Here is a 27142-nt window from a genome sequence, read left to right on the forward strand (position 1 = left end):
TTTGATGCCCCTACATTGTGAGGAGCATTGGCCCATCTTTTTATCATTTCATGGCTTAAACTCATTCCTGACAGCAAAAACATTTTTCTAATTGAAGGCAAATCTAGTTTTTCCTTTCTGGGAGTCTGCTAAAGATAGGAATCTAAGCAGCTGTAAATGCCACCCTAATAATAGAAATGGCCCTCTTCCTTCTTCAGGAAGGGAGGGAGGGTGGGATACCTGGAGCTGGGGCAGCCATCTTGCCACCAGCTGGGAGATGAAGATCACAGAAGAGGGCAGAGTGGAGAGAATCACAGAGAAATGGTGCACCAGGCTTCCTGGTGTACCATGCCTGGACCATACAGAGTTGCAATTGGAATAATCCTAGTATGTGAGACATTGATGGATTTTCCCCCATATACAAAAATTCTAAATTTCTTGGTTCAAAGGATGTCATCTAGGTGTGAGGAAGAAAAAAGTGGGAACATGATATGGTTTCTCTCTTCTGCCAGAAGTCAAGACAAAATGTGCTGAGAAGACACAAGTTGGGAAAGAGTTTGGGGAAGGAATGGTTGAGGGGTTCCCAAATTATCACCCCAAAGTGGAGTTCCTCAGCTGGAAGCAGAGAGGGCAGAGAGTACCCTATGCAAATATACTTCTCTTGTGTTACATTATGAGGATCAGAGTTTCCTTTGGGCCCAATACACATGTCAGAAGTCAACTAGAACAATGATCTAGATCAACACTGTCCAGTATAGTAGCAACAAGTTACCAAAGTATATAGTAGTATATAGTAGTATATAGTAGTAGGTGGCTACTGGACACTTGAAATAGGGCGATTCCAAACTGACATGTGCTATAAATGTAGGATACACACTAGACTTCAAAGACTTAGAAAATGAATGTAATGTCATCAACAATTTTTCTATCATTTGCATGTAGAAATGATAGTTTTTTGGATATATTGGGTTAAATAAAATATATGTTAAAATGAAAAAAAAAAAAAAAAGGGAAATGGCAAGAAGTCCAGTCTCCAATAACCAACCCTAATAGCCATGAGCACCCATAGCATTCAGATTTGTGGTCTCTTAATACCAATTCATACTAAAAGGAAAGAACAAGAGCTTCTTGGAGAAATGGCTGATGCCAGGGCTGAGGCAGGAAATGGATAAACTGGGAACCTCCCAGGAAAGCAATAAAGAATCAGACATTTCTGGGTTCATGCAAAAGGACTCAAAAGCCAACTCGAATAGGCTCTCACTGGAGAAAGATAGGTCACATTGAGCACCTATAAGATTGTACAAGTTCAGTGTATTGAAACACATCAAATATGTTTGAATCTATGAGTTTATTAATGATACTTTTTTTTTAAGTTTATTTATTTGTTTTGAGAGAGAGAGGGAGAATGGGAGGAGCAGAGAGAGATCCCAAATAGCCTCTGCACTGTCAGTACAGAGCCTGATGCAGGGATCGAAATCAGGAACTGAGAGATCATGACTTGAGCCGAAACCAAGAGTCAGATGCTTAAACAACTGAGCCATCCAGGTGCCCCCATTATTAATGATACTTTAAAAAGAGAGGAAAAAAAAGGAGCCCTTAATTGCTTGATCCTTTCTCTTGTAATTATTAGTGAGATTCAGAGTCACAGTTATAAGGAGCTGCAGAGAATTAGGCCTAGTCCAGAAGGGAACTGTGTGCCATGCCAGTAGCTATGCCCTGCTTGTGACCTAGTAATCAGCTGCCACAAGGCCCTTTCCTGTCTTGCGTGTGTGTGTCTGCATGGAAGGGAAGCTATAGTGCTGTGTCTTCCCTCACTGTACTACAAGGCTTCACATATGATATGGGCTTTCATTCTTGCATTATGTGTAAGTTTTAAAGTTATATAGGTAATGTATGCTTGTTGATAAAAACTTTAAATCCTGAGTAATACAGAATATTCTCTCTGTTCCCTATTCTTGATTTTAGATGAGAAAACAGGTTCCAACCATTTTTCTCAATCACTGCTAGTGGGATGCCTGGCTTGCTCAGTCAGTAGAGCATCTGACACTTATCTCCGTGTTGTGAGTTCAAGCCCCATGTTGCATGGAGAGATTACTTAAAAAATAAGTAAATTTCGAAAAGAAACAAAGTCATTGCTAGTTAGCTGTGGATCAGAAGCTTGAACCAAGAAAGTACCAAGATACCTCTGTTTGAGGTGGTTTGGGTCCTCCTTGTGCTTTTCTCCTTTAGATAATCATGATGTCATTTCCCTGAAGTTGTTTGAGCTGACAGTGGAGAGAACCCCAGAAGAGGAGAAACTGCATCGAGATGTGTTCCTGCCCTCAGTGGACAACATGAAGCTGCCTGAGGGTGAGCACAGGGGATTCTGGGAAGTGGTCCCGTGGTCAAGGGAGGTCACCGTACCTGGAAGGTCTGGGGTGACTTGCACCTGCAGCTTGTGGGTCCGTCTCCTTTCTGTGCTCTTCCACTAAAGAACATGGAGCAGGCGCTCCTTCCATTCCACTTGTCTCTGTGTTACAGATGAGCAGGGTTGCTCAGTTTGTTTGTTGTTTTTTATGTTTATTTTTATTTTTGAGAGAGAGAGAGAGAGACAGAGCACAAGTGGGGGAGGGGCAGACAGAGAGGGAGACACAGAATCCAAAGCAAACTCCAGGCTCTGAGCTGTCAGCACAGAGCCAGACATGGGGCTCGAACCCACGGACTACGAGATCATAACCTGAGCTGAAGTCAGACGCTCAATCGACTAAGCCACCCAGGCGCCCCAGAGCTGCTCAGTTTTTAAATTGAGGCATCCTGAAAGGGAGAGTCTATCATTTCTGGCTCCCAGAAATGGGTGTCAAGCTGGAGACTCTATATCTTCCCAGCTGGGTGGGCTCCCTGATTCTGACTTGCTTCTCTCTTGCTTCCTCAGTGACCGCCCCATTGCCGCCCCTGAGTGGCCTGGCCCTCTTCCTCATCGTCTTCTTCTCGCTGGTGTTTTCCGTATTTGCCATTGTCATTGGTATCATACTCTACAACAAATGGCAGGAACAGAGCCGAAAGCGTTTCTACTGAGCCGTCCTGCTACTGCCGCCCCTGTGGCTGTCACTATGAGGTGTGGGAGGAGCAGGCACTGGCCTGAGCATATAGCCTGGCAGGCCTTCTCTAGTCTCCAACAGCTGGTCAGGGACTCTGTTCTGTCACTGGAACTTTGAATGCAGGGACACTGCATTACCATGGTAATCCATGGGGACATCTGACTCTGGTTCAGGAAGCCCACCTACCCCAGGGCAGTGCTGCTGTGACGTGCCTTTCCCTGCAGTCCTTCCACTTGGGAGCTAAGAGGATAGAGAGAATTTATGCGGTTATGGTACTCAAATCACAGAAAAGAATTTCATAGCTCAGGCTGCCTTGTTGTTGGACTCAGAGGATCCTTGTACTTCATTTTTAAATCTGCAAAGAATACAACACTGATAACTTCCCAGACCTTCAGGCTTCCATTCATTGCTTTTCATCTAAGCCTCTGTCCACTTGAGGAACTTTCGTTAGAAATCTGGATGGAAACTTCTCCCCTGCGTTGCCTTCTCCCTCCGTTCATCACTCTCTCCAAATGCAGCCTGAGCTGGAAGAGACATCTGGATGCCTGTCTTTTGGAGCCTGGGGCTGCAGAACAAACTGAGGTTTTGCTGACCCTCATTAGGTGGCCATGGGGAAAGGGCTTTTTGCTTTGGCTCACTGCTCTAGTGATTGTTCTTTAGCGTGAAACTTGGCTCTCTTGGTTTGTGACTTTCCCAGTTGGTTTCTTTAGGCCCTCAGTCAGGTTTGACACACTTGGTGTGCAAGTCAAGAGAAACTTGGAAGACTTCATGGATGTAATAGGAGTAACTGTGAAACTGCCCAGTTCCATGTTTTGACACCAAAAGCAACATTTGCTGTGTGGAGATGTTTCTGGACTCTGGAGCCTGCATGTTTTGTGTTTATCATGATTTTTAGAATCCCACTTTGAGTGTTCAAAATGTAAGGAAGCTTTCTTTTTATAGCCTCGGCTTGGATACTCCCCAAAGAGGAAACTTGGCTTCTTCTTCTTAATGGATAAGAAACTGTTGCTGAACTCCTGTTGCAAATCTGGGAGCAATAGACCCTGGTCATCTGTTCCTGGAAGAGTTCATTGTCATTAAGTGACAGAGGCTGAGTGTCATCCACTGTGGGTCAATCCTTGTTCCACTGCCTTATCTGACAAGGGGTCAAGTGCTGCTCACCTGTATGCCCTGTGGTTAAATTGGCCAATAGGCCAGTCTCCCTGGAGGGCCTGGAGCTCTGAGCCCTCCTAACCATGTACTTCTGTAGCCTAAGGGAAATTCTTAAAATGGCTGATGGAAATCAAACAGTGTCCTTCCTTTGAGGGGTAGGTTTGGGGGAAGGTCTAGGCCTTCTTTTGAGCCCCAAGCCTGTCAACCCTTGCCCTGCCTTCTTTTGGGTTGGGAAAGCCCTCAGCTCAGTCCAGAAGGGAAGGAGGGCACCTTGGCTGCATATAAGTTTCTGTCGTGTTGGGCTTTTCTCTGTCCCTCCCATGTGCGTAAGTGAGCATCACAGGCCACAGTGCTCTCCTATAGGTGGGAGTAAAATGGGGTCCTCCTAAGACCTTCCCCACAAGAGCAGAGCAGCTCCAGGATTGGGTGCCAGAGCACAAACTGTGACCTGGAGCTTGGCCTTAGGACCAGTTAGAACTGACAAAGCAAACAGCTCTTTTGTCTTTTTTGAGCTCAGGGGGAGATTGGCTAGACCCCTGTGGTGGGAGGACCTAGGTGAGCTCTTGAGATAGCCCAGGCAGTGGTGCGGGAGGAAGGGGTCTCATCATGGGGGAGGTATGTGTGTGAGATGAGTTTTTTATGTTTCCCCGCTCATGGGCTCCTTGAGGGTTTTTAAACAGGATGGGGAAGACATGAAATGCAGTCCCCACCCAGCATGGGGCCAGCCTTTGAGATATGTGTGATGCAAGGAAACTGTCTAACCTAGCATGGCAGGTCATGCCCTAGCTCTTGCTTTTTGTTCTTAGAAATAAATATTTCCCATTGTGAATGGGACCAAATACTGTTCTGGGCCCCATAATCCTAGGTGTGCCCTAGAGGAGGGAGATGCCTGGTCTGTGGCATGGCTCTTTTGTGCATGTACCGTAGGGGTGGGAACAATGATTTTGGCAAGCTGCTTACCCCACGTGAGCCATTTCTCTCCTCACAGTCCCCCTTTCTCTTGGTTGTCCTCTGACTTCAGAGCCTCTTGGAGAGGAGGAGACCCTGAAGACTAGAGGTGGTGTATAAAAAGGACACTGTTCCCTGTCCTTGTGAGTCTTGCTTTTCGTGTTGTCTTCAACCCCCAAAATTACAAGGTGACTCTCTGTGACAAAACTTGTTTACTTCAGTGGGAAAATGACAACTCTGTCCTTGTTGGAAGTGGTTTCTGAACAGAATGGCTAGAATATCCTTAGCCCCTTGCATATGTCCTAGAAGATAGAAATGAGGGATTGGTAGGAAGCCCAAGGGTAAGGCTGGTGATGGGCAGGAGAAAAACCAAGCAGACCTGGGCCAATTAGTCTTGCAGGGCTGGAAGTTCTGGAAAAATGTCTTGCAGGTGATTCATAGGTCCCTGGAGGAATTTCAGCTCATGGTCTGTTGCAGGATTTAGGTTCAGATGCTGGCCCGTGAGGACAGAAGGGTTGGCAATGCGGGTGTTTGGTGGATTGATGACATTGCTATATATTTTAAGGGGAGCACTCAGCCGAAGTCCAGGTTTGATCCAGTTCATGGCCAAGTAATGCTAGAGAGAAAAGGCAACTGTTAGCCTGAGGTAGCGACCTGAGGCTGTCTCTTCAGAGTCATCCCAAGAGCAACTAGTGCCTTTGTCCCTGTCCCCAGGATTGCCACTCACCGGGGCTGAATAGATAAAGTTGAACAGCAGAAGTGCTATAATAAATATAATTGCAGCGGCTATGATTTTAAAGTGGTAGCGTTTCCAGAAAACGTGACACAAGGTTGTAACAGGTATCCGAAACAAGAACGAGGTGTTGGGTCGTCTGTCCATAAGCGGAGGAGATGTCAGAGGATGGAGGGCAGAGAGAACCTTCAGGTCAAGTAATCTGGACCCAAGAGCTTTCTTTTTTAAAACAACTTCTGCTTACTTGTGTGTCCCCAGCCCCCCACTTCCCCTTCACCAAGGCTGTTCTCTCCTGATTGTAGCTGAGCCCTGAGCCAGGATGCTAGGAAGTAATTAACCTCTCTCCACTTATAGGCCCAATGTTCACCACCCTATTCAAATTGCCGGGCCTAGCAGCTCAGCTTTGTGAATGAGGAAGAAAGATTTTGTGCCTTTGTCCCACAGGACCCTTACAGGGGAGGATGAAGTGTAGGGTACTGGTTGGGTTCTGAGTGGCCTCGCCCTGCTGGCTTGATTAGGGCTTCCTTCTCTGACAGAATCTCCAGCGTCATCTTCACTTTACCCTGGAAACACCATAGGTGGTGGGAGGCTGAGTTCATTACAACAGGTGCGAGAATAGTTTAAGACCCCTTCCCATAGAAAGGAAAAGGGATTTAGCAAAGGTCCCCAGAAGTCTGTTAGAGCCAAGTTACATGGCATAGTAGTCCTATGCAATAGACACCTTCCCCAGAGCCTACCGACAAGCGCCATTTGCCACCATCGAGGACCTGGCAAGGCCACCAGCCTGTTACAGTCTTCTTCTTGAAGAGGGAGACGTGCTTATACTGGAGGAAGTAAGGCCACTTGGAATCTGTATCCATCATCCTGATGGAGCACATATTGGCGTGCCGGGCTGGTAGAGGCATGTCAGATAAATCCAGCTCCAGGACCCCTGAGCCCAAAGAAATGCTGTCAGCAAGAAGGAGCTCCCTGTCCTGTGGTCATGGACCCTATTCCAGATCTCACCTAGGAAGTCATCAGTGGAGAAGATGTCGTTGTCCCAGATCTGGATGATGAGCCGGGCTGGGAACTTCATCACTGTGGGGTCCAGGCTCCATATGTAGTCCTGGAGGGTGACAGAAGAGCGTATTCCTGGCCTGTCTCCCTTGAGATTGCCCTTGGCCCCCTTAGTAGCCCATTACCCATCAGTGATAGACTCTCAGAGAAGTCTCTGCCTGAGGCCACATTCCAAGTGTTCAGCTTACAGTTCTCTGAGGAAGCGGGAGAGGGAGCACAGCCCCCACCCCCACTCCCAGTTCTGTTACCTTCTGGCTCTGGACACACATATGCTCAGCTGCCAGGTAGTCCATGGTGAAGATGAACCGCCAGTTGAAGTCGCTCTTCCCAGTGAGGGAGTAGTAGTGGATATCTGTCTTCTGCATGTCCTTCTCTAGCCCGAATAGCCACCTGGGGCAAAAGTCATTTCACCTGGGGCTCACATGTATTGTCCCCCTCCCCTTCCCGTTGTGGGAAGCACTGCTCAACAGACACCAGGCACAGGTGGGAGTGGAGAGATGTGGCCCCAGAATTGGGGGTGGGAGGCATAGGGATGATACAACTGGGGAACTCTGAGGGAACACTGCTGGAGCCCTGCCATCTTTCTCACCCTTTGACATAGATGTCGCTTATCTCGCCAGATAGACTTTTCCCCAGGTCCATTTGGGCAGTTTTCCAAATGATGCAGCGCAGCTCATACCTGCAGCCACTGTAGTCTGAGGCTTTGCTGAGGAATAGCTCCCCAACTTGGTGCAGGAAGACAGGCCTGGGAGGCTGCCCTCCATGCCCACACCAGGCACGCCACATTTGGGAGGATGCAGGGGAAGGAAGCTCCCAGGACTCCCAAGAGAAGGAAGGAATTTGCTGTTCCTTAGTGTGTGAGCACACCCATGTTCCGTGCCCTGGGAAGTACAGTGACGGGGATGAGGTAGGTCACTTACCTCTTAGGCTTTCTGGGCTTGATGTTGACTGGGGGGCCAGGAGGCCCAAGCTTCTTGGGAAAGATGTCCACCCACATTTGCACCTTTCCCTAGAGTGGAGATGGATTAGCTGGCTGGGGGTTGCCAGCCTCTGTTCTGAGCATGCTGTGGCCTGGGAGCCCTGTCCCAGGTTCTGGGGTCTGTGGAGGCTGTGTCCCCACCATAGGAGGGTGGGGTAAGGAGATGGAATGGACTTCAGACAGGAAGTCTGGCAACTCCCCGCCGGATTCCCTTTTCTCATTTTGGCTGGAAGAATGGTACAGAGTAAGGCTGGTAGTGTATGATGGCTTCAAGGCTGATGGCCACAGCGGGTTATCACTTGTGACTGGGGGTTAATGCTGTTGAGCAGGCCGTGCTCCTCAGCCTCTCTGCACAGAGCACCACAGTGGGGTTGGGGCTTCATTTATTAACCAGCTTAGTGGCCCCAAGAAAGAGCAAACTAGATGGTCAGTCCAAGTGTCCAGGTTGCTTTATGTTGTGTAAGCATATTGTAAGGGTATGAAGCTGTCCACCAAGCATAGAGGTCTGTCTTAAGAAGGGAGGGATGAAAATGGTGAGAAAAAGGAAGAGAAAAAACTAAAAGAGTAGAACTACTAACACTGGAAGGTATAGACAAATATATTCTTTCAAACTGACCTCATTTTATTCTTTTGAAGTTGACCCCATTTAAGAAAACAGGTTTAATGAGAATGGTTTATAAAAAGTGCTCAGCAGAGAACTTTGTGTCTGGAATGTGGTATCAGCTTGAGAAATGTGGAGAATGAGATGAGCTGTTCTGGTGGCTGGAGGGTAGAGGGTGGATGATAATTAGGGTGCCCATGGGGATTTTTATTCCTTCTGTTTGGGGTTCCTTGCCATGGAGAAAACACAGCCTGCAATTAACAGGTAAACCAGGGTTGTAATGTCTGCACATCTGACCCCAGGTGCTACCTCCCCACCCTCCCTCAGGAGAGACTAAAGCAGCGTAGGCGCTGGCTGGTAAGGTTGCGCCTTACCGCTTCTACCAACTGATGTACGGCCTAGGTTTCTTGTAGACGACTTTTCCTGCTCCGAATTTCTCCATTCTGAGTGACATCATTGGAACTTCTCACTTCTAACAGAACATGCTTGTCTTTTGTGCGCATGCATCTGTGAATTCTTGGCCTCCCCTTCCCCTCTCGTCATGTCTATGTCCTGGGTGGATGGGCTCCCTGGTCTCCTGATCCAGCCCCTCGAGTCTCATACCTGGTCGATGCCTGGCTGGCTGTCGCTGTATAGTGTGCGGGTCTCCACATGCTCAGGGACCAGCCCCTGGGTGTGCAGGAGGTACAGTGCAAGGCGTTCTTTCTTAGGTCCCAAATAATGAACAGTAGGGGGCTTGGGCTCTAGATGGAAGGAGGTGGAAGGGGAGGGGATCACGAGGTTGTTAGCTTTCCTGTCTCCCAGGCAGGTGCGCCCCCTTCCCTACCCCAGCCTGGACAGTGGCCGTGGTTGCCCTCCACAAGAGGAAAGGGCAAAATGGGGCAGGTGCCCTCTTGTTTCAGAGGCCTGTCTCTGTGCCTTCCAGCAGCTTGCTGTACTTCTCACCAAAGCTTTGCAGTCTGAATTGTTTCCCATTGTAAAAAACAGAGTCCTCCTCAGGATTGAACAGAGGCGGAGGCAGCCCTTTCTGTTTGGCATGGCGTTCCAAGAGGAAGCTTGGGTGCATTTGATCCCGCCACCTAAAGGGCCCTGACCTGTGAGGTTAAGGGAGAGGAACAAGTGGGGAGGTTTGGGTCCTGGAGAACATTCTGCTTTGAACTGCAGGATGAGCAGTGGTGGGGGCATGGATGGAGCCAGGTTCAGGCCCTGGTTCCCCAGCCTGGGATGCAACCTCTGCAAAGGGAACTGGGGGCTCCCTCCTCCACCCCTCCCCTATTCTCTTGCCCAGCCTCAGGTGTACTTACTGGCAGTAGGATTTGGAGAGCCCACAACGGGCTCCAAAGCCAGACAAGAGTCGGTTTTCAAGGTCAATGACTGTGGTTCCAATCTTATCATCAGGTGAAAACAGGTCAAAGTCATATAGCTGGATCTCCAGGTCTTTCTCCAGGGGGATGGTACAGCTGAGTTCAAACATCCTAGGGGTGAGGGTGTTGGACACTGCAGACTGTGCACCATGTTATCTACAGGCCTCCTTGTCTAGCATCTCAGCCCCTTGTTTGGTCATGGTGAATATGGAGAGCAGAGCCTGGGGTGGCTGTCACCTGCCAATAACTATCCCCTAGCTATGGCTAGAAACAACTTTTGGTAGGCCTGGGTTGTGGGACCCTGAACTCCTTTCCCAGGCAAAGTGTTTGAGAAGGAGGGTAGAACTGACCACCCTTCCATCTGTTGAGCACTGTGAGACCCCGTGCTAGGAACTCAGAGGTTAGAAAGAAATGCAAGAGTTGTTCGCCTTCTGGAGCTTACTCCTGGAGAAGTGTGGGATTGGGTGAGTTGGGGCAGCTCACATGCCAAAGATGGGATCCACAGTGTTGGGCTGGTACTTGTGCCGGTTGCCAATCTTTGTCTGTCCCAGTTTCAGGATCACATAAGGGTCACACTGGGGTTCAGTCATAGGGAGGGAAATGTGACAGGAAATGGAAAGTCAGCCCAGGTTGGCCAGGGAGGGTGGGGGTGGGGCAGAAGTGAGCCCCTTGTACCAGATGGAGCCTGTGGTGAGGTGGCGGTCTGGGTATCCGCAGCCTGAGGGAGCTCCAGGACCCTGTGGGAGGCATCTGGGCTGGGTGGGTCTGGGGACCATGAACACCATGGGTTTGGGGCTGCTCATTACCAGGCCGTTGGCATCTTGGGGCTGCAGGTTGATTGCTCGGACTATGTACACTCGCACCAAGCACTCCTGAGGGAAGTCCTCTTTCTCACGCCAAACTGTGAACTGACGGGGGGGCTTGGGGGCTTCTGGATCCTCAGGAAAGGGGTAGACGCGGAAAAGGCCCTGTGTGTGTGTTGGGGAGGGAAGGTGTTGGCAGTGCGGGCCCGGCTCTGTTAAGCCCTCCATGAGGTGCCCCTGGTCTAAGCTCAAGCGAGAGCAGGCTGTGTTGAGGATGGCAGGGATGGAAGGCCGCAAGGACAGGAGAGGGTGGGTGCGGCAGGGACTCCACGGGGACAACTGTGTTTAGGAAGAGTGTCGGGCAAAGAACTCTAGTCATTAGGTGAGTTTCCAGTTTCTGCTGATGCAGACCCCCATTCCATGCCCGTCCATCCCTTCGGGTTGGAACTTGTTCTCTAAGGCTTATAGGTTTTGGGAGCTCCACGTAGGCCAGAGCTGGTGTGAGGAGGCCCCTGCCCATCCGATGTAAAGGGAGTTCACTCTAAATCCCAGCATAGGTCACCTTCTGCTCCCCTGCTCCCTCAACTGTTTTTCAAGCCCTCCCTGCCCTATCCTCTCACAGAGCATAGAGAGCCAGGGGTTTTATTAGAGTCTTCTGGTGACAGAAGGGGCACAGGAGACAGGGGCAGCTCAGCTGGGGTGGACATGCACCTTGAACTCCCCTACCACAGGGCTGTCCAACTTGGGCTCTTCCTGGTAGAGTTTAAAGGTCTGGCAGAAGTCCTGCAGGCCTTCAAAGGCGGGCACAGCCTCCAGCTCGCAGTCATACACCTGTAGGAGGGTGCATGGGACCCAGGCTGGTGGGGAGAGCGGGCTCAGCCAGAGGGGGACCATTCCTGCCATCAGGGGGCTGAGGGGCCACCAGTTCCTAGGTCTGGCTTCAAAGCATCTGCCTGGTCGGTGGCCCCAGAGTCAGCACCTCCTGCTGCAGATGGGGCAGTCCTGGTTCCCAAAAAGGCATGACTGGTGGAGGTGTGGCCTGGAGTCTTAGGGAGACAAGAAGGAAACTACCCCCTCTCCTGCCTGCCCCCATCCCCGCTGGTGGTTCCTAGAGGAATCAGGGTGAGGTTTGCTGGTCTCTGCCAGCAGATTTTATTCCGAGTCTCAGCAGTCTCCCCCGCCTAGAGGCCTCCAAACCTTCAGGGTGTGGTAGTCTTTGTGCTTGTACTGCAAGGACTTGACATCTCCTGTGGCCCAGAACAGCTTGTTCCACCAGTCCACTTCATGCTCGTATTCGTCCTGGCAGGGAAGGTCATTCTGGCCTTCAGGGAGAAGGCACAGTGGCCTTCCTCTGCCCAGGGTCATGCTGCCCCCTGCCTCCCTGAGCTGCCCAGAGTCGTTCCTTTGTTCCCTGAGTCTGAGCCTACGTCACCTCAGCTTTGCTGGACTCGAACCAGAACTTTTCATAGAGGTAATCTAGGACCTGAAAAGTGAGAGTAGGAGAGTGGATGAGGTATGGTGTCCCCTGCCTGGCCCGCTCACCATCCCTGACTTCTGAGGAGAAAGGGAGTGGAGGGCAGGGCTCCCTTCCCTGGCTCCCTTGCTCCTCATGGAGTCCTTTCAATTCCAAGATCGTCAGACATGGGTTTGGGGACCAGAAGGAGGGTAAACTTAGTTCTTATCCTCAATGCCCACAGCTTCAGATGGAACTCTGGGAGGGCCCAGAAATGCAGAACCTGAAGCTTCACCCCAGGCCTACTAAGTCAGAACCTGCTTTTGCTCCAGATGTCCCCAAGATGCCTGTGCATTCAGGTTTGATAAGTGCAGCTCTCAAGGGATAGTTCTGAACCTTGAAAACATTGAAATCACTGGAGAGGGGTGGGGCTTGAAAAAAATGCTGATACTTGGGTCCTTCCCGCTAGCTATCCTGTGGCCTGGCTACAGCATTTCTTTAAACTCTTGGACTGTTCTAACATGCTGTCCACATTGGGAATCACAGCTTTAGAGTTCTCGTGTACACTGAGAGCACATGTCTCAGAACTCTGTTTAATCTCCGCCCCTCCTCGGGGACAAGGGCTGCTCCCTATAAATGGTGTAGAAGAAGGTGGGACCTTGAGCCCTTTACTCACCTTCTGGTACTTGTTCATAGACAGCACTGAGGAGAAAGAGCAATCATGAATCTCAGGAGCAGCAAGAAGGGTGAGGAGGAGGGACACCAGCCCCGCAGGGCCGCCAGGGCTGCCCCCACTCCCAGTGCCAGCTTAGGGGTGAGGCTGGGGAAGGGCAGGGAGAAAGGGCCATACTTGGAAGCTGTGGAGGCACGTAGTCCTCAGCCCAGGGGTCGCAGAAGTAGGGCTGTAGGGAGTTGATGTTGGCCTGACCCACCACAGTCTGCTGGCCGAAGTCCTGACTGTCCACCACCTTCAATGTGAGGGGTGGCGCGTAGACCTCCTCCATAGGCATGAACTGCAGCCCCAAGGAGAGGCCCGGGCATGAGGCCTCCCAGGGGAGAGGGCTGCCCCAGCCCCGGCTTTGCCCGAGGTTGCCTTACCACTGTGAGGAAGAGGACTGACTGGGCGAAGTTGGGGTTGGTCTGGAAGTCCTTGATGGGCTGTGTCTGCAGGGACTCTTCCCAGCATTCTACCAGGAGCTGGGGGGAGCGCACCTGCTTCATGTTCCGAAGGCCCCAGATCAGGATCTGCCAGAACAGAGAAGGAGGGGCAGGGCAAAGGACAGACAGGGCCTCTGTACTGGGGTCCTGGCCAGAGAGAGGGGGCTGTCCTGGGAGTGATGATGCATCAGGGAGTATCCAGGGTCCGGGAATGAGCTGGACAAAGTCAGAGTCTAAAGGTTACCCAGGTCTTCCTTCCTGTGGGGGATCAGTGCTTGTCCTCAAGGCCTCCGTGAGGGAGTGCCCTCTGGCTACTGTGATATCCTTCACTGACCTCCAGGGCCCCTTAGGTATTGTCCTTCCTCCCCTGCTGCTTTGTCTGGCCTCCAGTCACTGCTCAGGAGTGAGTCCCTAAGGCTGGCTGCCTTGAAGGCCCAGAGTAGCAGGGGGGGTCCAGATTTCTCAGGTGTCCCTTTTGCTATGTAGCTCACTGGTGACTCAGATCCCATAGAACTCCATGGTCATTCAGTGTTCTCAAGTGACAGACACTGGGCACCCCAGAAAACATCCATGCTGTTACTCATGAAGGCCTCTTCAGGGGACCAGAGTGGGGTTGCCTGATCTTGTGGGGGGGTCTCCAGGGTCAGGAGGACCTGACCAGATTTGTGGCTGGGCACAAAGGTTCCGACGTGGGGACCTCCAGGCTACTGTCATTTGGAATCAGGCAGGGCCAGGCCCAGATTCTGGCTCTGCCACTTAACCCTGTGTCACTGTGCATGGGCTCTCCGCTCTCACAGAGCCTCAGTTTTGTCTGAAAAGTGGTCCCTACTGTAGAGGGCCATCGAGGGGCTTGGATGTGGTAAGGAATGCCAAAGCCCTTTGTCTATGACCTGCCACAGAGGATGTCATTAAAATAATTTAACCTATTCTATCAGAGGTTCTGCCCTTCATTCCTCCCCTGTCTCCCTCCATCTCTCAGAGAGTGTCTTTTTGGGGTCCACGCTTTGGATCAGGTAGTCAGGAGGGCCCAAGGAGATTGAGCAGAGAGACCTCCACGGAACTCAACTGCTGTGGGGGGTGCTTGCCCTCCCCACTGCCCCACACCATTATCACCTCGATAGCCATTTTCTTTAGTGTGGGCTGGATGCTCTTGGGGAGTGTGTAGACCCCATTCTTCCAGGGAACACTTAAGATGGGCGGCCTCTCTTTGAGACTCTGAAGGGGTGAGGTGAGAGAGCAGGGAGCATGAGGCCCTAGTGGGCTTGTCCTTCCCACCCCCAAATCAAGTCCCTAGCAGGGCTCAAGTGAGGAGGCTCCAGAGCCCCATGGGCAGTAGCAGGCAGGGAGTTAGGGAGACGTCACCGGCTGGCATCACCAAGCCCGGTGTTCTAATTCCTCAGGCCCCAGGCCTTTCCTGGGGGGTGGAGTTGGGGACCACAGGTTGTGGTAACTGGGGGCAGGGAGGTGGGGTGGGGTGGGAGTGAGCAAGGCGCCCCCCACCCCCAGCCAGGCCCTCCTTCTCAGTACCTCAGTCTCGAGGATCAGCTCACAGGATGCCAAGATCTCACCCTCTTCCTCCCCTAGCAATTTTACAAGGGGGTGCCACCTCAGCGGGGGCAGGATCCGTTTTTGGGCATCCAGCCAGACCACTGGAGACCACATGCTCCGGCCCCACAAGCTCTCCTTTCCCTGCAGGGAAAGGGAAGTTCACCAAACACTGAGGCCAAGCTGGCAGGGTTCTGGCTCTCCTCCCCTGGGATTCTGACAACTCTAGGATCAGGGCCAACATTTATGTTGACATACTGCTCTCTGTGAATCATGCCCCATGGGAGGCCTTTCTGTATATTCTCCTCTAAAAGAAAAACTCAGCAACTCTGCCCACTCCAGCCCACCTTACCTGAGAGTCCTGCTGCCACAGTTCCAACACCACGAGTGGTGGACTTGTTTCGGTGTCCTGGGGGTTCTCATACAGAAGGAGGTGCTGGAAAATGAGCGTCTGGGCCCACGTGGGGGCTGCAGAGCCCCTCAGGGTTTGGGTGCACTGGCTATGGTTCAAGAAGACCAACCGAATGAAGGGCCCTGGGGGATAGAAGGAGAGGAGGGGGTCCTGCCATTGAGCTTGTCAAGCCAGGTGCTCGTCTCTGGCAGCTGCTACCACTGGACCAGACACCGGGGAGGCCTAGGCTGGGCAATCACAGCCACTGCCAGCAGCCCAGAAGGCCACCTCAGTGCAAGTACAGAGCAAATGGCTATGTAACCAGAGGCCAAGGACCATTTGGTTCCACACACATCTATTTGACACCACCTGGTTGAGGTCTGAGTGGCACAGAGATGGAAGGTCCCGTGGCTCCTCTGGAGGAGTTCTGGGGACCAGCTACACATGGCTGTCCTTCCACAGCATCAGTGAGTGGCTGTGGCATAAGGGGACATCATGTGGCCCTCTCAATGTGGGCACCGATGCCCAATGGACACAGCTCCCGGCAGACACTCCCTGCCCTGGCTCTGCCCCTCATCCAGCAGCTTGGTTCCTTACAAATAGCGTTACCAAAAGGATGGGGCAGGAGCACACATCTCTCCTGAAAGCTTCACTGGGTCCTCCTCACGGGACCAAGGACAGGCTCCTCATGCACATGGCTGGAAATCGCCTCACCTCTTCCCCATACCCCCCCATCTTCTGACACAGGGACGTGTGGTCCCCAGGTGTGTCACTCTTTCTCCCCCTTCTTGAATCCCCAGTACTGGGGACACATCTCAAGAACAGCCCCACCTTATACTCCTTGTTTTTATATCTCTCCCCCAAGCCAGGGCCCTAACCTGCTGGGGAGAGGGGTCTGCATGTTTGTCACCCCCTTCCCTGTCAAATTCTTTATGCTGCTGGGTGGCCACATCATGGCGTCCTGGAGACTTGGGGAGAAAGGGGTGCCTGTTGCCTACCCTGGAATGTCTGGATCTGGTTGGACATTCGGTTCCAGGCCTGGTAGATGTAGCAGAAAAGCTGGTAGTAGTGGGGCTCTGGGTAAGAGAGGAGCCACGTCCATCACCTGCCCCCAGGATCCCCACCTTGGCCCCTCCTCACTCCCTGACCTCAGATGCAAGGCCTCTGGAGCCACCCAAGCAGACTTTGGGCATTGTCAAATGCTCACTGTTGAAGACGCAGTAGATGAAGGGTAGGTCAAGTGGGTGAGTGTCCTGTGGGGCAGTCTTCCAGAAGCTCATGAATGATTTGTTCAGACCCTGTGACAGCATCCTGTTCTCTTCCTTCTTAGCCTGCTCTTGCATATCCATAACCTGTGCCCAAGACATTCTCCCTGAAGCTCTTGGGTGCTTTTCTTGTCTCCTCTAGTGCAGGCCCAGGTCACCCTTCTCTCCTTATAGACTGAGGGTGTGGATCTGGGGCGCACACTCCCCCCACCCCCGCCCCAAGCCATCAATGCCCCAACCTGGGGCATCTCCAGCTATCTGCCACACCCAGCCCGGGCCCTGGCTCTGGGATATAGCGTTGCCAGGAGTCACCTAGCCCACTGAGGCTTTACCAACGATCCCTCCAGCAGGAAAATGGGTGCGATGCCCTTGTCCTTGTTTGGGACCAGCCTGCGGTGCCAGCAGCGGCGGCGGAACCGGCTCTGGGGCTGAGGAGTCAGGTGGAACTTGGAGCCGAAGGTGCCGTATTCCCAGCCCCCCTCCTCCTTGGCTGCGCTGGGGTGGTGCTGCAGGGAGGGGAGCAGAATGTCACCACCCCCGCCATGGCACAGGGTGGGGGGACCCTGCCCAGGCGGCCCCCTCACCAGCTGTAGGAAGGATAGGGTCTCCTGCTCCAGGCCCAGCTTCCCGTGGTTCCGGCAGCGCAAACGCACCCAGCGCCGCCGGCGGCATGTGTAGTAGGTCTTCTCCACCGAGTTCCAGACCTGGGGCAGGCCCAACGGCTCGATCCCCACTCCGTACTCCCAGCCTGCGGAGGCAGGGCCACGGCCTGTGGGTGCCCAAGTGCCCATGGGCTGGGAGGAGTGGACAGGCCTGAGAGATGGGCCCCAGAAGGCAGGCTAAAGGGAGAGGAAATGCTTTCCCTCATGTCCAGGTCTTTTGGGGCCCTGAGGTGTGGAAAGGATGGGGTGGTCACCAGGATGGCTTGGGCCCAACCGCCCATCTTACAAATGAAGCTGGGGCTCAGAGATGTCTTGTGACCCACACACAGTCACACAGCCCACATGTAGCACAGTCACATCTTGAGCTCAGGTCTTCAGACTTCCAGCCCATCACTCCTTCCCTGGAGCTACCTCAGGTGAACCCAGGCTCCATGAGCATTTCCTCTTTCTAGAAAGTGCTCAGGAGGCACTTACAACCTGCCCTGTTTCAAAACTGGGGCCTATGTCTATAGAAAGGGTGGAGGCTCCACTCTCCAGAGTCTGGGGGACCCCCAGAAATTCAGGCCCATCCCACCTGAGAACTTGATTGCTGTGAGGCTGTGGGAAGTGTCAGTCCCTGGCAGCTCCAGGGCCTCCTTCCCTCAGCCTGTGACCAGAGGACTGACCCTCATTGTCCACTGCGTGGTTCAGCTCCACATCCCAGTTCTCCTTAATGTGCCAGCCTTGGGGACACTTCATATTCTCCCGGGACTCCACGGGCTCTCCATTCTGAGGGTGGACAGACAGGGTGGGCCAGGGGCATCTGAGCTAAGAGGCCTCCAACTCTCTCTGCCCACATGTTTGCTCACCTAGCGTGGCCATAGTGCTCTCCTTGGAGCAGATAGTGCTTGCTACTTCTGATGCCACCCACATATCCACTTAACATGCTTTTACTGACTTGCCTTTTCAAATAGTAAAAGTATTTTTATTTATTATTATTATTTTAAATGTTTATTTTGAGAGAGAGAGAGAGTAAGCGAGCGCAAGCATGAGCAGAAGAGAGGCAGAGAGAGAGGGAGACAGAGAATCCCAAGCAGGCTCCATGCTTTCAACTCAGAGCCTGATGTGGGGTCGATTCCTTAACCTGAGAGATCATGACCTAAGCTGAAATCAAGTCAGCCGCTTAACTGACTGAGCCACCCTGGCACCCCGGAATGGTAAACATATTTTTAAAAGAAAACTTTATATAGCCACTATCAATTATGGAAGTCACTATCTGATTTTATGGAAAATCAGTACCATAAATAGAAAATACCCATACTAATGACTAGGAAAGGGAAATAGTGTGACCGATCTCAGCTAGTCGCTGCTGCCTGCCCTGTCTCTGTCGCTGCTGAGGAGGGGAGGGTAGTGTGCATGAGACATGGGTTTGACCTGTGCTGTCTGATGCAGCAGCCACCAACCTCCTGCGGCCACTTAAATGCAAATTAATTAAAATGAAACAAAGTCCTAAGTTCTGTTCCTCACTCTCACAAGTACCACATTTCAAGTACTCGATGGCCAATTCAATAGCTAGACAGTGCAGACACAGAACATTTCCATCATCACAGAAAGTTCTATTGGACTTTCTATTAGTCTATTGTGGGGCTTAGACTAGCCCCACAAAGATTCTCTCCTGCTGGGTAAGCGTTACCTTTGAAAGAAGCCTAGGAAGGAAACACTGCCCCGCTATGCTGCTCCTTACAGTCTTATGGAAGTTACCTCTACCTGCCATCTTGGGATAGAACCCCATCAGTGTGCACCCAGGGTCCCACGCAGAGTAGGGAGCAGGGCTCAGATGGTAACCCTTGGTCCAGTGCTCTTTCCACTCAGACAACCCAGCTTCCAAGGCGCCCACCTGGTTGCACTGCTTGTCCCCCCACATCCCCAGAAGCAGCTTCAGCCCCTGCTCACCATGTCCGTGTTGCGGATGGTTGCTGGCACCCAGGCCCCCGTGGTGTCGCGACACTGGTTCTCATATACTTCCTCCAGCACTTGGCTCTTGTTGATGTGTATGTCCAGGAGGAGTCTGGGGACAGGGAGACCCCAAGTTCCCAGCACATCTCCCTTAACTCTCAGGCCCCTGGGGTCCTCCTCTGCGGGCCCAGTGTTCCCCTACCTGGCACCCCCACCTGCTCTGGGCAAGGCTGGGCAGCGGGGCTTGGCATCCAGGGCAGGGTGGTGGGCACTCTGGCCCCCAGGAGCAGGCTACAGTGGCCATGTGCCTAGCTCTCTGGGCTGCTGCTGACAGCTCTCACCCCAGGGTTGCACGTCTAGGGGCACACAGGCTCTAGGCTTGTGTGCTAGCCTTACCTCCTCTGAGGCTCCACTGTCCACTGCCCCTTCCAGTGCCATCCGTGGGGTGCCTTGAAATCCTCCTTGGGAAGGGCCTTGTGCCCCATGACGTCCGAGAAGTTGGGGCAGTGGTACAGCCCCTGCTGTCCCCACTGATCTTTATACTTGGCCTGGTTCTCGTACTGGGGGAGGGGCAGCTGTCAGTGCCTGGTAGTGCCAGCTCACAGTGGGACATTGAGCCCCTCCTTGGCTCCAGGCACCTCCAGAGCTTATCACAGGTAGCACTTTCCCTCGACGGCACTCGTTTAGCACAGGCGGACTCTGTTCATCTAGCTCTTCCCTTGGGCCAGGCCCATGTCTAGGGTTTTACATGAACTGTCCCCTGTAATTCTCACAGTCCCATTTCACAGGCAGGGAGACTGAGGCTCAGAGGTCAATTCTACCCCAGGTGCTCGGCCACTGAAGGGTAGAGTGGGGTGGGTGCCTGTGTTAGAGCCTGGTGGCACCTGCAGTGTGGTCCCTTAGTGCTGTTGCTGCTGATCCGGGGAACCCAATGCTGCTCCACCACTTGCCACATCTTTGCAGCCTCTGAGCTTTTTTTCCCCACATTCTCCTAGCTGGACATACAGCCCCTGCTGCCTGCATCTCCTCCTAAATCCCCACTCATCTTGGCATTGCCCAGCCCTTCGTAGGGGGTGGTTATGTATGTTAGGGTATATCTGTTCACAGCATGCAACTTAGGAACCACGAAAGTATGTTTTTAACTTGGTAAATTAAGCTGAAAACTCTTAAACTCCATTCCCACTGCTCTCAGAGCCTTCTTCTGAGCCATGTCCTCCCTCAGGGAGCAAGGATCTTCTTTCCCTCCTCTGATTCCAGAGCAGTCTCTGACCGGCTGGCTGCTTACCCACCCGTGGGTCTATGGTTCTCTGGGAAGATGCCTCATTTCCTGCTCCTCTGAACGTTCCAGGCCCCACCCTACCCAGAACCACCAGACTGGCCTGGAGGACCCAGCTGGAGTCTGCAGGGGTCCTAGGCTGCCATGTGGGTGACAGAGGAGACCCCTGCCAGTGGAGCCTCGCTCACCTCGCAGGCCTTGAAGGAACTGGAAGAAACTCTTGGTGAACCTCCGTCAGCGAGAGAGCGACTGGCCCTAAGGGACCACTTGGCTGCCCCTGTTGTCATTACATGCACATGCCCTGAGCTGGCGGCATCTGAGACTGCTTTAGGCTCTGCCACCGCTCCTGATGACGCCCATTTCATAATCCTCAGATTCCGCTGGTAACCGTTTTCTCCACCTTTGGTGCTAGGCTATTTGCAGCTTGACCTCCCTGCTCTGTCCTACCCGGGTGCCGCTTACCGTCTCCGCGTACACGACAACTTCGCCCTGGCGGAGCAGCTGCAGATCCTTGCTGTCTGTGATATTGCCGAGCCACATGCAGACCCGGAGGTGGGCCGGGAGCGTGTCCTTCTGTCCTTCACCCTCTGGGTACTGAACCGGAGGCAGGTCAACCCCACAGGGGTACACGTTCCCCAGGGGGCAGGGGCCCGGGTGAGCGACGGACACACACCTGCTCCTTCACCCTGAACCCTGGGAGCAGGGGCCTTCCACTGAGTGGGGTGCTGGGGCTAAAAGTGAATGATGCAGGGTTCCTGCCTTCCAGAGGGAGAGGGCAAGCAGATGGTTATACCTGTGACCCCATGCATAACAGAGAGGCTGGTGGGGTTGCGGGGAGAGGGGCAGTGCCACGTAGGGAGCCTGGGAAGGCTCCAAAGAGGAGTGGTGATGGTGGTGACATGGACATATGCTCTGATCCTCACACACTACCATTGTGGGGTGGGGCATCATTTTCACTAGGCCTATTTAACAGAGGAGCAGACTGAGACCTGGACATGGTCAAGGGTTGGTCTGGGGTCACACAAGCCAGTGAGTGGTAAAGCCAGGAGTCAAGTCTCAGTGGTTCTTGTAGGATGAGGGACTCAGATGGGCATCGGAGGGCCCTTCCACAATGGTAGAAAGGGCACAGGGCAGGCAGGTTTGGGGGCGGGGAAGCCAAGAGTAGCCTGTTGAGAGTATGTAGCCCTAAGGAGGTTATGGCAGTGAGAAGGGGCTGGGGCCCAGCCAGGGCAGTTGAGCCTTCTCCAGAAGGCAATGGGGAGCCAAGGACATCAAGAGCGAGGGAGAGCTCCCCACCTGCTTCCCGGGGGTGGGGGTGGGGTGAGGTGGAGAAGCTGGGAGTAGTGGCTGTCATCAGGGCAGGAGTGCTGGTCAGCCAGCCTTATGTATGGCCTGCATCTGATATGATGGGCTGGTGCCCAAGCCATGTAAACATTAAATATTTTGGAAAGCACCCAATCGTGGTTCAGGGGAGAGATGAGAAGGGACTGGACCAAGTGTAGTGTAAGGATGAGGGAAGACATGAATTTGAGGAACACTTATGAGGGATGTGGACTTGGCATTAACCACATGATGGTGGTCATTGTCCCCTGCCTTCCTCTGGAGACTCTTTAAACCCCACTTTATCTGGTAGAGGGTCCAGGAGAGACGAAGTGGGCATGCCCTCAGGGAGACTCATGGGGGCTGCCTCAAGAGTTCAGGGCTTCTCTCTTGGGGTGTTTCTGGGCCCTTTCCTCCCCCGAGGAACAGGATGGCCTGAGGATTCCCAGCTTTCCCACCTGCAAGAAGAGGGTCTGTGTCTTCCCACAGAACCTGCCAGAGTGCAGAACCCCTGTCGGGGAGAACAGGATGCTATGGGCAGGCACCTGTGCATAGGCCACTCGCTGCCCCTTGGACATCAGCCAGATCATCACATCTGGGAGGCTCACCTGGGGCTGCCGAGACGGGATGGTGTCAGGCCTGCGGCAGGCTTCAAGTCCCACCTCCCCCAGCAGCATGTCCAGCGCCTACCTCAGGGAGCATGGCATTGAGGCGGTACAGCCAGTTCTCCACAGTGGCCACCATGTTCCTGGGCTTGGCTTCCTTGGCCTTTTGGGCCAGTTCCTGCAGGAGGAGGCTGCGGAGCTGCCACCTCTTCTTGTCCAGCTCGGTGGCTCTGTGCTGATGGGTCATGCAGGGCAGAGGGTGCCTGTGGCCAGGACCGGGAAAGAGGGGGCTGGGCCTCTCTCCATCTTACCTCCTGCCATGCCTTAGGCCAAGGTACCCTTCTTAGACTTGAGATCCTGTCCTGTCCCCTGATGGCCCGGCCCACCGGTTCTCAGGAGAACCCCCTCCCACAGACCTGTGCTCAGGGAGCCCCTTGTGGAGGTGGGTGAGAGCCCAGAAACAAGGGTCAACCAAGCCCTGGGGGGTAGGGGTGGAGATCCAAGTGGGGTGTGGGGCTGGGGCTGGGAGAGGCCTTATGATGCATCTTCCAGAACAGGCAGAGCCCTGTGGAGGGCACTGTGGACAGGAGCAGCAGCAGGGAAAAAGTTGCTTGTCAAGATGACAGGGAGAGGTCTGGGTTGGTAGGAGCATCAGGTGTGTGTATAGGGACAGCCAGATAAGGCTGGGTGGGGAGGCCAAGGCCAGTTTCCAGAGGGCCTGAATGGGGGAGGAGAAGCAGCAATGTCCTGTGGACTTTGAGCCTGAGAGAGATTTGAGCAGAACCCCTTTCTTGAGGAGTTAGGAGCTGGGTGATGTTCTGTAGGGTGCTGGTCTGAACCCCCACCCCATGTGAACCTGACCTGGCTCAGCCCCAGCCCCAGGGCAGTGCGCTCCTCCCCTACTTGCAGTCCTCCACCAGTTCTCTCAGCAGCTTCTTCCACTGGGGGAGCAGAGCGGGGTCCTTCGGATTCCGTATGGACTTCAGGGTGTCCAGATTGGCTTTCTGTCCAGCGGGAGACAGGAAATGAGCATGGGGGCTCATCCGGGAGGGGTTACAGGGCCGACTGGCCTGAGATGTTTTCAGTCAGGACCTGGGGGCCTTTGGGGTAACCTGAGGATATCTGTCCAAAGCTGTCACATGCCCTTGCAAGGCTGGGATCCTCACGCACCCTCTCCATGACCCAATGGAATAAGTGGCAGGAAGTGGAAGGATAGGGCAGGACTGTAAGGGGTATAGTCTTGACCCAGGGCTTCCCTTCTGTAGGTGCAAGAAAGTCTTATCTAAGGTGGCTCTCCTGCCTAAAACTGTTCAGTGACTTCCCTCCTTAACAGATGCATAACACTTTTTGTGATCTGACCCCTTCCAGTTTCTCTGGCCTTATTTCCACATCACCTCCTTGTCCCTGCCACCCCTGAACTTCGTGTCACATGGCTTTGCACATTGTTCCCTTCTCTGCACCCCCACCACGCCACCAGCAAACTCATTCTTCAAGACTCTCCTCAAATGTTACCTCCATTTCAAACACTTCCTCTGATTATCCTGTCTTTGTCTCCCCTCCCCCACCCCTAATCTCTGTGCCCCCACAGCTCTGGGTACTGTATCTCCAGCCCTAGCTCCTCTGTATAGTAGCTATTTGCATGTCTGACTTCCCCGGTGGTGGGGCTGGGTGCTATGTTTATTCAGCTTCGGGTCTTCAGTATCTAGCACAGTGCTGGACACTTCCATCTTCATTGGTGCGGAGTGTGTGAGCAAGGAGCGTGACCGGCTCCCTAGGACTGTGATTTAGTTTCCAAAGCCTCCCATCCATGGCCCGGCCCTACCCCTGCACCCTCTTGCACCACTCACCAGGCGGTCCCGAATGAAGTGAAGGAGGTTGAGGCAGTTCATGCGGGAGCTGACGTCCTCCCAGTAGGAGGTCACGGCCACCACTGGCTTGGTGTTGTACCAGGGCACATAATGGTAGATGTTTCCTGAGACACAGACGTGGTGGGGGTGGGAGGCGGGGGAGGTGTCTGAGGGACTGTGGGAAGTCCCCTTTTACTGCGCCCCCTCAGAGGACCTTCCCTGAGCTATTCCATTCCTCAAGAATGCCTGCAATCTGTTAACAATCCTAATTGGACCTCTCCCTCCAGAGGGTGGGCTGGTGGCCAGTTGAGAACGTATGCACTATGATGAACATGTCTGGCCTTACCAAGTATTCATTGTGCTCAGGGTGTCATGTCGCCTTTCAAAAGTCCCCATTTTATATGTGGGAAAATCTAGGCACGGCCAGGTGATCATAATTCAGGTGTCTAGCTCCAAAGCCCCATGCCCTTAACCTCAGGCGAGATGCCAAGGCAGGTGGCATGACTTGAGGTAGGGTCTCCCTTCTGGGTGGGCTGCAAGGCAGAGGGGAGACCCAGGGTTTGGCTGGAGTGGGCAGACATCTAACATAAAGGGCCTGCCAGTGCAGAGGCGTGGGGTCGGGAGAGCAAAGATGGATAAAAACCAGTGATGAGTTTGGCAAACTGAGTTCTCTGGCCATGTTCCTTATTGAAATAGGTGGGGGGGGGGGAATGCTAGATGGAACATAAATGCATTTAAAAATGTTTCTGAATTGTGTTGCTGACTTGATATAAGGAAAGAAGTCTACAGAAATCAAAATAAAGAGCGAGCAGAAAACCTGTGAGGCAAGCAAAAACAAAGCTGGCTTTTGCCCTCTAAGTTTCTGGAAATCTTGGAGAACTCTTTGGCAAGTGCCAGGGCAGGGGGTTCAGCAGAGAAAGCCTGGCACTGCCCACAATGGGCAGTCTAATAGGAGACCCCATGTGTTATGGGTTGAATTGTGTCCCCTATACAGATATGTTGAAGTCCTAACCCTACTACCTCAGAATGTGACTTTATTTGGAAATAGGGTCATTGCAACTGTCATTAGTCAAGATGAGGTCATCCGGAGTAGGCTGGAGCCTTAACACAATGTAGATGTTCCTATAAGAAGAAGAGACGGGCACAGAGAGAGGACAGCCATGTGAAGACACAGGGACGGAGGAAGAACACCACGTGAAGACAGAGGGCAGAGGTGGAGTGGTGCGTCTACATGCCAAGGAGCACCAAAGATTGTAGGCAACCACCAGATGCTGGGAGAGAGGCTGGGAACAGATTCTCCCTCAGATCCATCGGAAGGATGCCTGGGGTGCTTGGCTGGCTGAGTTGGTAGAGCGTGTCACTCTTGATCTCAGGGTTGTAGGTTTGAGCCCTGCATCGGGCTCCATGCTGACAGTGCAGAGCCTGCTTGGGATTCTCTCTCTGCCCCTCCCCTGTTCACACTCTCTCTCAAAATAAATAAATAAACTTAAAAAAAATCTCAAAAGGAAATTAAAAAACTAAATAAAAAAACAAAGAACGCCTTGATTTGGGATGTCTAGCCTCCAGAATGGAGAACAAGCCTCCTGTTGTGCTAAGCCACCCAGTTTGTGGTGCTTTGTTAGGGCAGCCCTTACCAAACTAATCTGCCATGCAAAGCTGCCACTCCAAAACCTAAACCCTCAGTCAAGGAGAAATAACCCACCACACAGAAGACAACACTGAGGAATCTGGCCTATCTCCAGCATAGCTCCAGGTAGAGGGGGCAGGACATTTTCTCATTTGTAACATTTGTAACTTTAAGTGGAGCCTCACACAGGTTGTATTCTGCATTCGTATCACCTGTGTGGGCTGGAGAAAATTTAAAGTGGTCTTTAGTTGGCAGTGCCCCAGGTAACTGGAGGAAGCAAAAGAATCCTCTCTGGAGTTGAAACTTTAAAGTCCCAAAGGTTTCCTACAGATAAAGTTCCAAGAAACAAGCAGCTCAGAACCAATATACACACTCTCTAGCCCTGCAGTTCCACCATTCTTTTTTTTTTTTTTAATGTTTATTTATTTTTGAGAGAGAGACAGAGCATAAGCAGGGAAGAAGAGTCAGAGAGAGAGAGGGACACACAGAATCTGAAGCAGGCTTCAGGCCCTGAGCTGTCAGCACAGAGCCCAAAGGGGGGCTCAAGCTCACGAACTGCAAGATCACGACCTGAGTCAACCTCGGGTGCTCAACCGACTGAGCCACCCACGCACCTCATAGCCTCGCAGTTCTGCTTCCAGGTATATACCCAACGGAAAGGGGTCACAACATTATCAAAAGACAGGGTGCAAAATGTTCATGGCAGCACTGTTCATAATAGTCCAAAACTGGAAACCACCAAAATCTCTCTCAGTAATGGAAGGAAAAAATAAATTATGGTATATTTGCACAATGGAATACTATACAGTATGAGAACAAGCTACAGCTACAGCCAGCAACATCTAGGTTTGTGAATGCATTTCACAAAATGGTGAGCAAAAGAAACCAGACACAAAAGACTGCATGCTATATGATTGTTTTTATAAACCTAACCACCAGACAAAATGGAGGTTAGGAGGGTGGTGCCCTTGGTGGGGCTGGGGGTAGAGAGGCTCAAGGAGCCTCTGGGATATCAGGACTCTGTTTCATGGTCTGAATGTTGTTACGTGGGTGTGTTTGCTTCGTGATAATTCATTGAGTTGGATGCTTTGCTTTGTGTACTTTTCAGTAGCTATGTTATACTTGAATCAAAAGTTTTTTTGTTTATTTTTTTTGAGAGAGAGAGCTATTGCACGTGAGAGCGGGAGGGGCAGAGACAGCAGGAGAGAGAGAATCCTAAGCAGGCTGTTAGCATGGAGCCCGATGCAGGGCTCAATCCCATGAACTGTGAGATCATGACCTGAGCCGAAATCAAGAGTCCGACGCTTAACCAACTGAGCCACCCAGGCGCCCCTGAATCAAAAGTTTACTTAAGAACCTAAAGAAT

General features: G+C 52.6%; 2 protein-coding genes across 5 annotated transcripts in view; one reads left to right on the forward strand and one right to left on the reverse strand.

Annotated features, from left to right (window-relative positions):
* Positions 1-5047, forward strand: part of LMAN2L (lectin, mannose binding 2 like) — a 30767-nt gene extending 25720 nt beyond the window's left edge. For all 4 annotated transcript variants that reach the window (XM_049651428.1, XM_049651425.1, XM_049651424.1 and 1 more), the window contains 2 exons: positions 2209-2328; positions 2891-5047. In XM_049651428.1, the coding sequence (XP_049507385.1) occupies positions 2209-2328; positions 2891-3033 (263 nt within the window). In that variant the 3' untranslated portion in view covers positions 3034-5047. The remainder of the gene's footprint in view (positions 1-2208; positions 2329-2890) is intronic.
* Positions 5048-5349: 302 nt separating this feature from the next.
* Positions 5350-27142, reverse strand: part of FER1L5 (fer-1 like family member 5) — a 53170-nt gene continuing 31377 nt past the window's right edge. Inside the window, exons 20-53 of the mRNA XM_049651430.1 lie at positions 24150-24274; positions 23206-23306; positions 22388-22565; positions 22156-22311; positions 20840-20971; positions 19498-19661; positions 19099-19213; positions 17832-17934; positions 17089-17252; positions 16837-17010; positions 16447-16591; positions 16238-16315; positions 15201-15382; positions 14831-14992; positions 14417-14518; positions 13244-13390; positions 12996-13158; positions 12822-12847; positions 12125-12175; positions 11890-11991; positions 11404-11523; positions 10696-10857; positions 10373-10464; positions 9830-10000; positions 9471-9619; positions 9129-9268; positions 7866-7954; positions 7535-7624; positions 7194-7335; positions 6895-6994; positions 6627-6820; positions 6343-6452; positions 5884-6028; positions 5350-5772 (exon numbers count right to left, since the gene is read on the reverse strand). Coding sequence (XP_049507387.1) covers positions 5545-5772; positions 5884-6028; positions 6343-6452; positions 6627-6820; positions 6895-6994; positions 7194-7335; positions 7535-7624; positions 7866-7954; positions 9129-9268; positions 9471-9619; positions 9830-10000; positions 10373-10464; positions 10696-10857; positions 11404-11523; positions 11890-11991; positions 12125-12175; positions 12822-12847; positions 12996-13158; positions 13244-13390; positions 14417-14518; positions 14831-14992; positions 15201-15382; positions 16238-16315; positions 16447-16591; positions 16837-17010; positions 17089-17252; positions 17832-17934; positions 19099-19213; positions 19498-19661; positions 20840-20971; positions 22156-22311; positions 22388-22565; positions 23206-23306; positions 24150-24274 — 4502 coding nt within the window. The 3' untranslated portion in view covers positions 5350-5544. The remainder of the gene's footprint in view (positions 5773-5883; positions 6029-6342; positions 6453-6626; positions 6821-6894; positions 6995-7193; positions 7336-7534; positions 7625-7865; positions 7955-9128; positions 9269-9470; positions 9620-9829; positions 10001-10372; positions 10465-10695; positions 10858-11403; positions 11524-11889; positions 11992-12124; positions 12176-12821; positions 12848-12995; positions 13159-13243; positions 13391-14416; positions 14519-14830; positions 14993-15200; positions 15383-16237; positions 16316-16446; positions 16592-16836; positions 17011-17088; positions 17253-17831; positions 17935-19098; positions 19214-19497; positions 19662-20839; positions 20972-22155; positions 22312-22387; positions 22566-23205; positions 23307-24149; positions 24275-27142) is intronic.

Source organism: Panthera uncia, assembly GCF_023721935.1.
Source record: "Panthera uncia isolate 11264 chromosome A3 unlocalized genomic scaffold, Puncia_PCG_1.0 HiC_scaffold_11, whole genome shotgun sequence".
Lineage (NCBI taxonomy): Eukaryota > Metazoa > Chordata > Mammalia > Carnivora > Felidae > Panthera > Panthera uncia.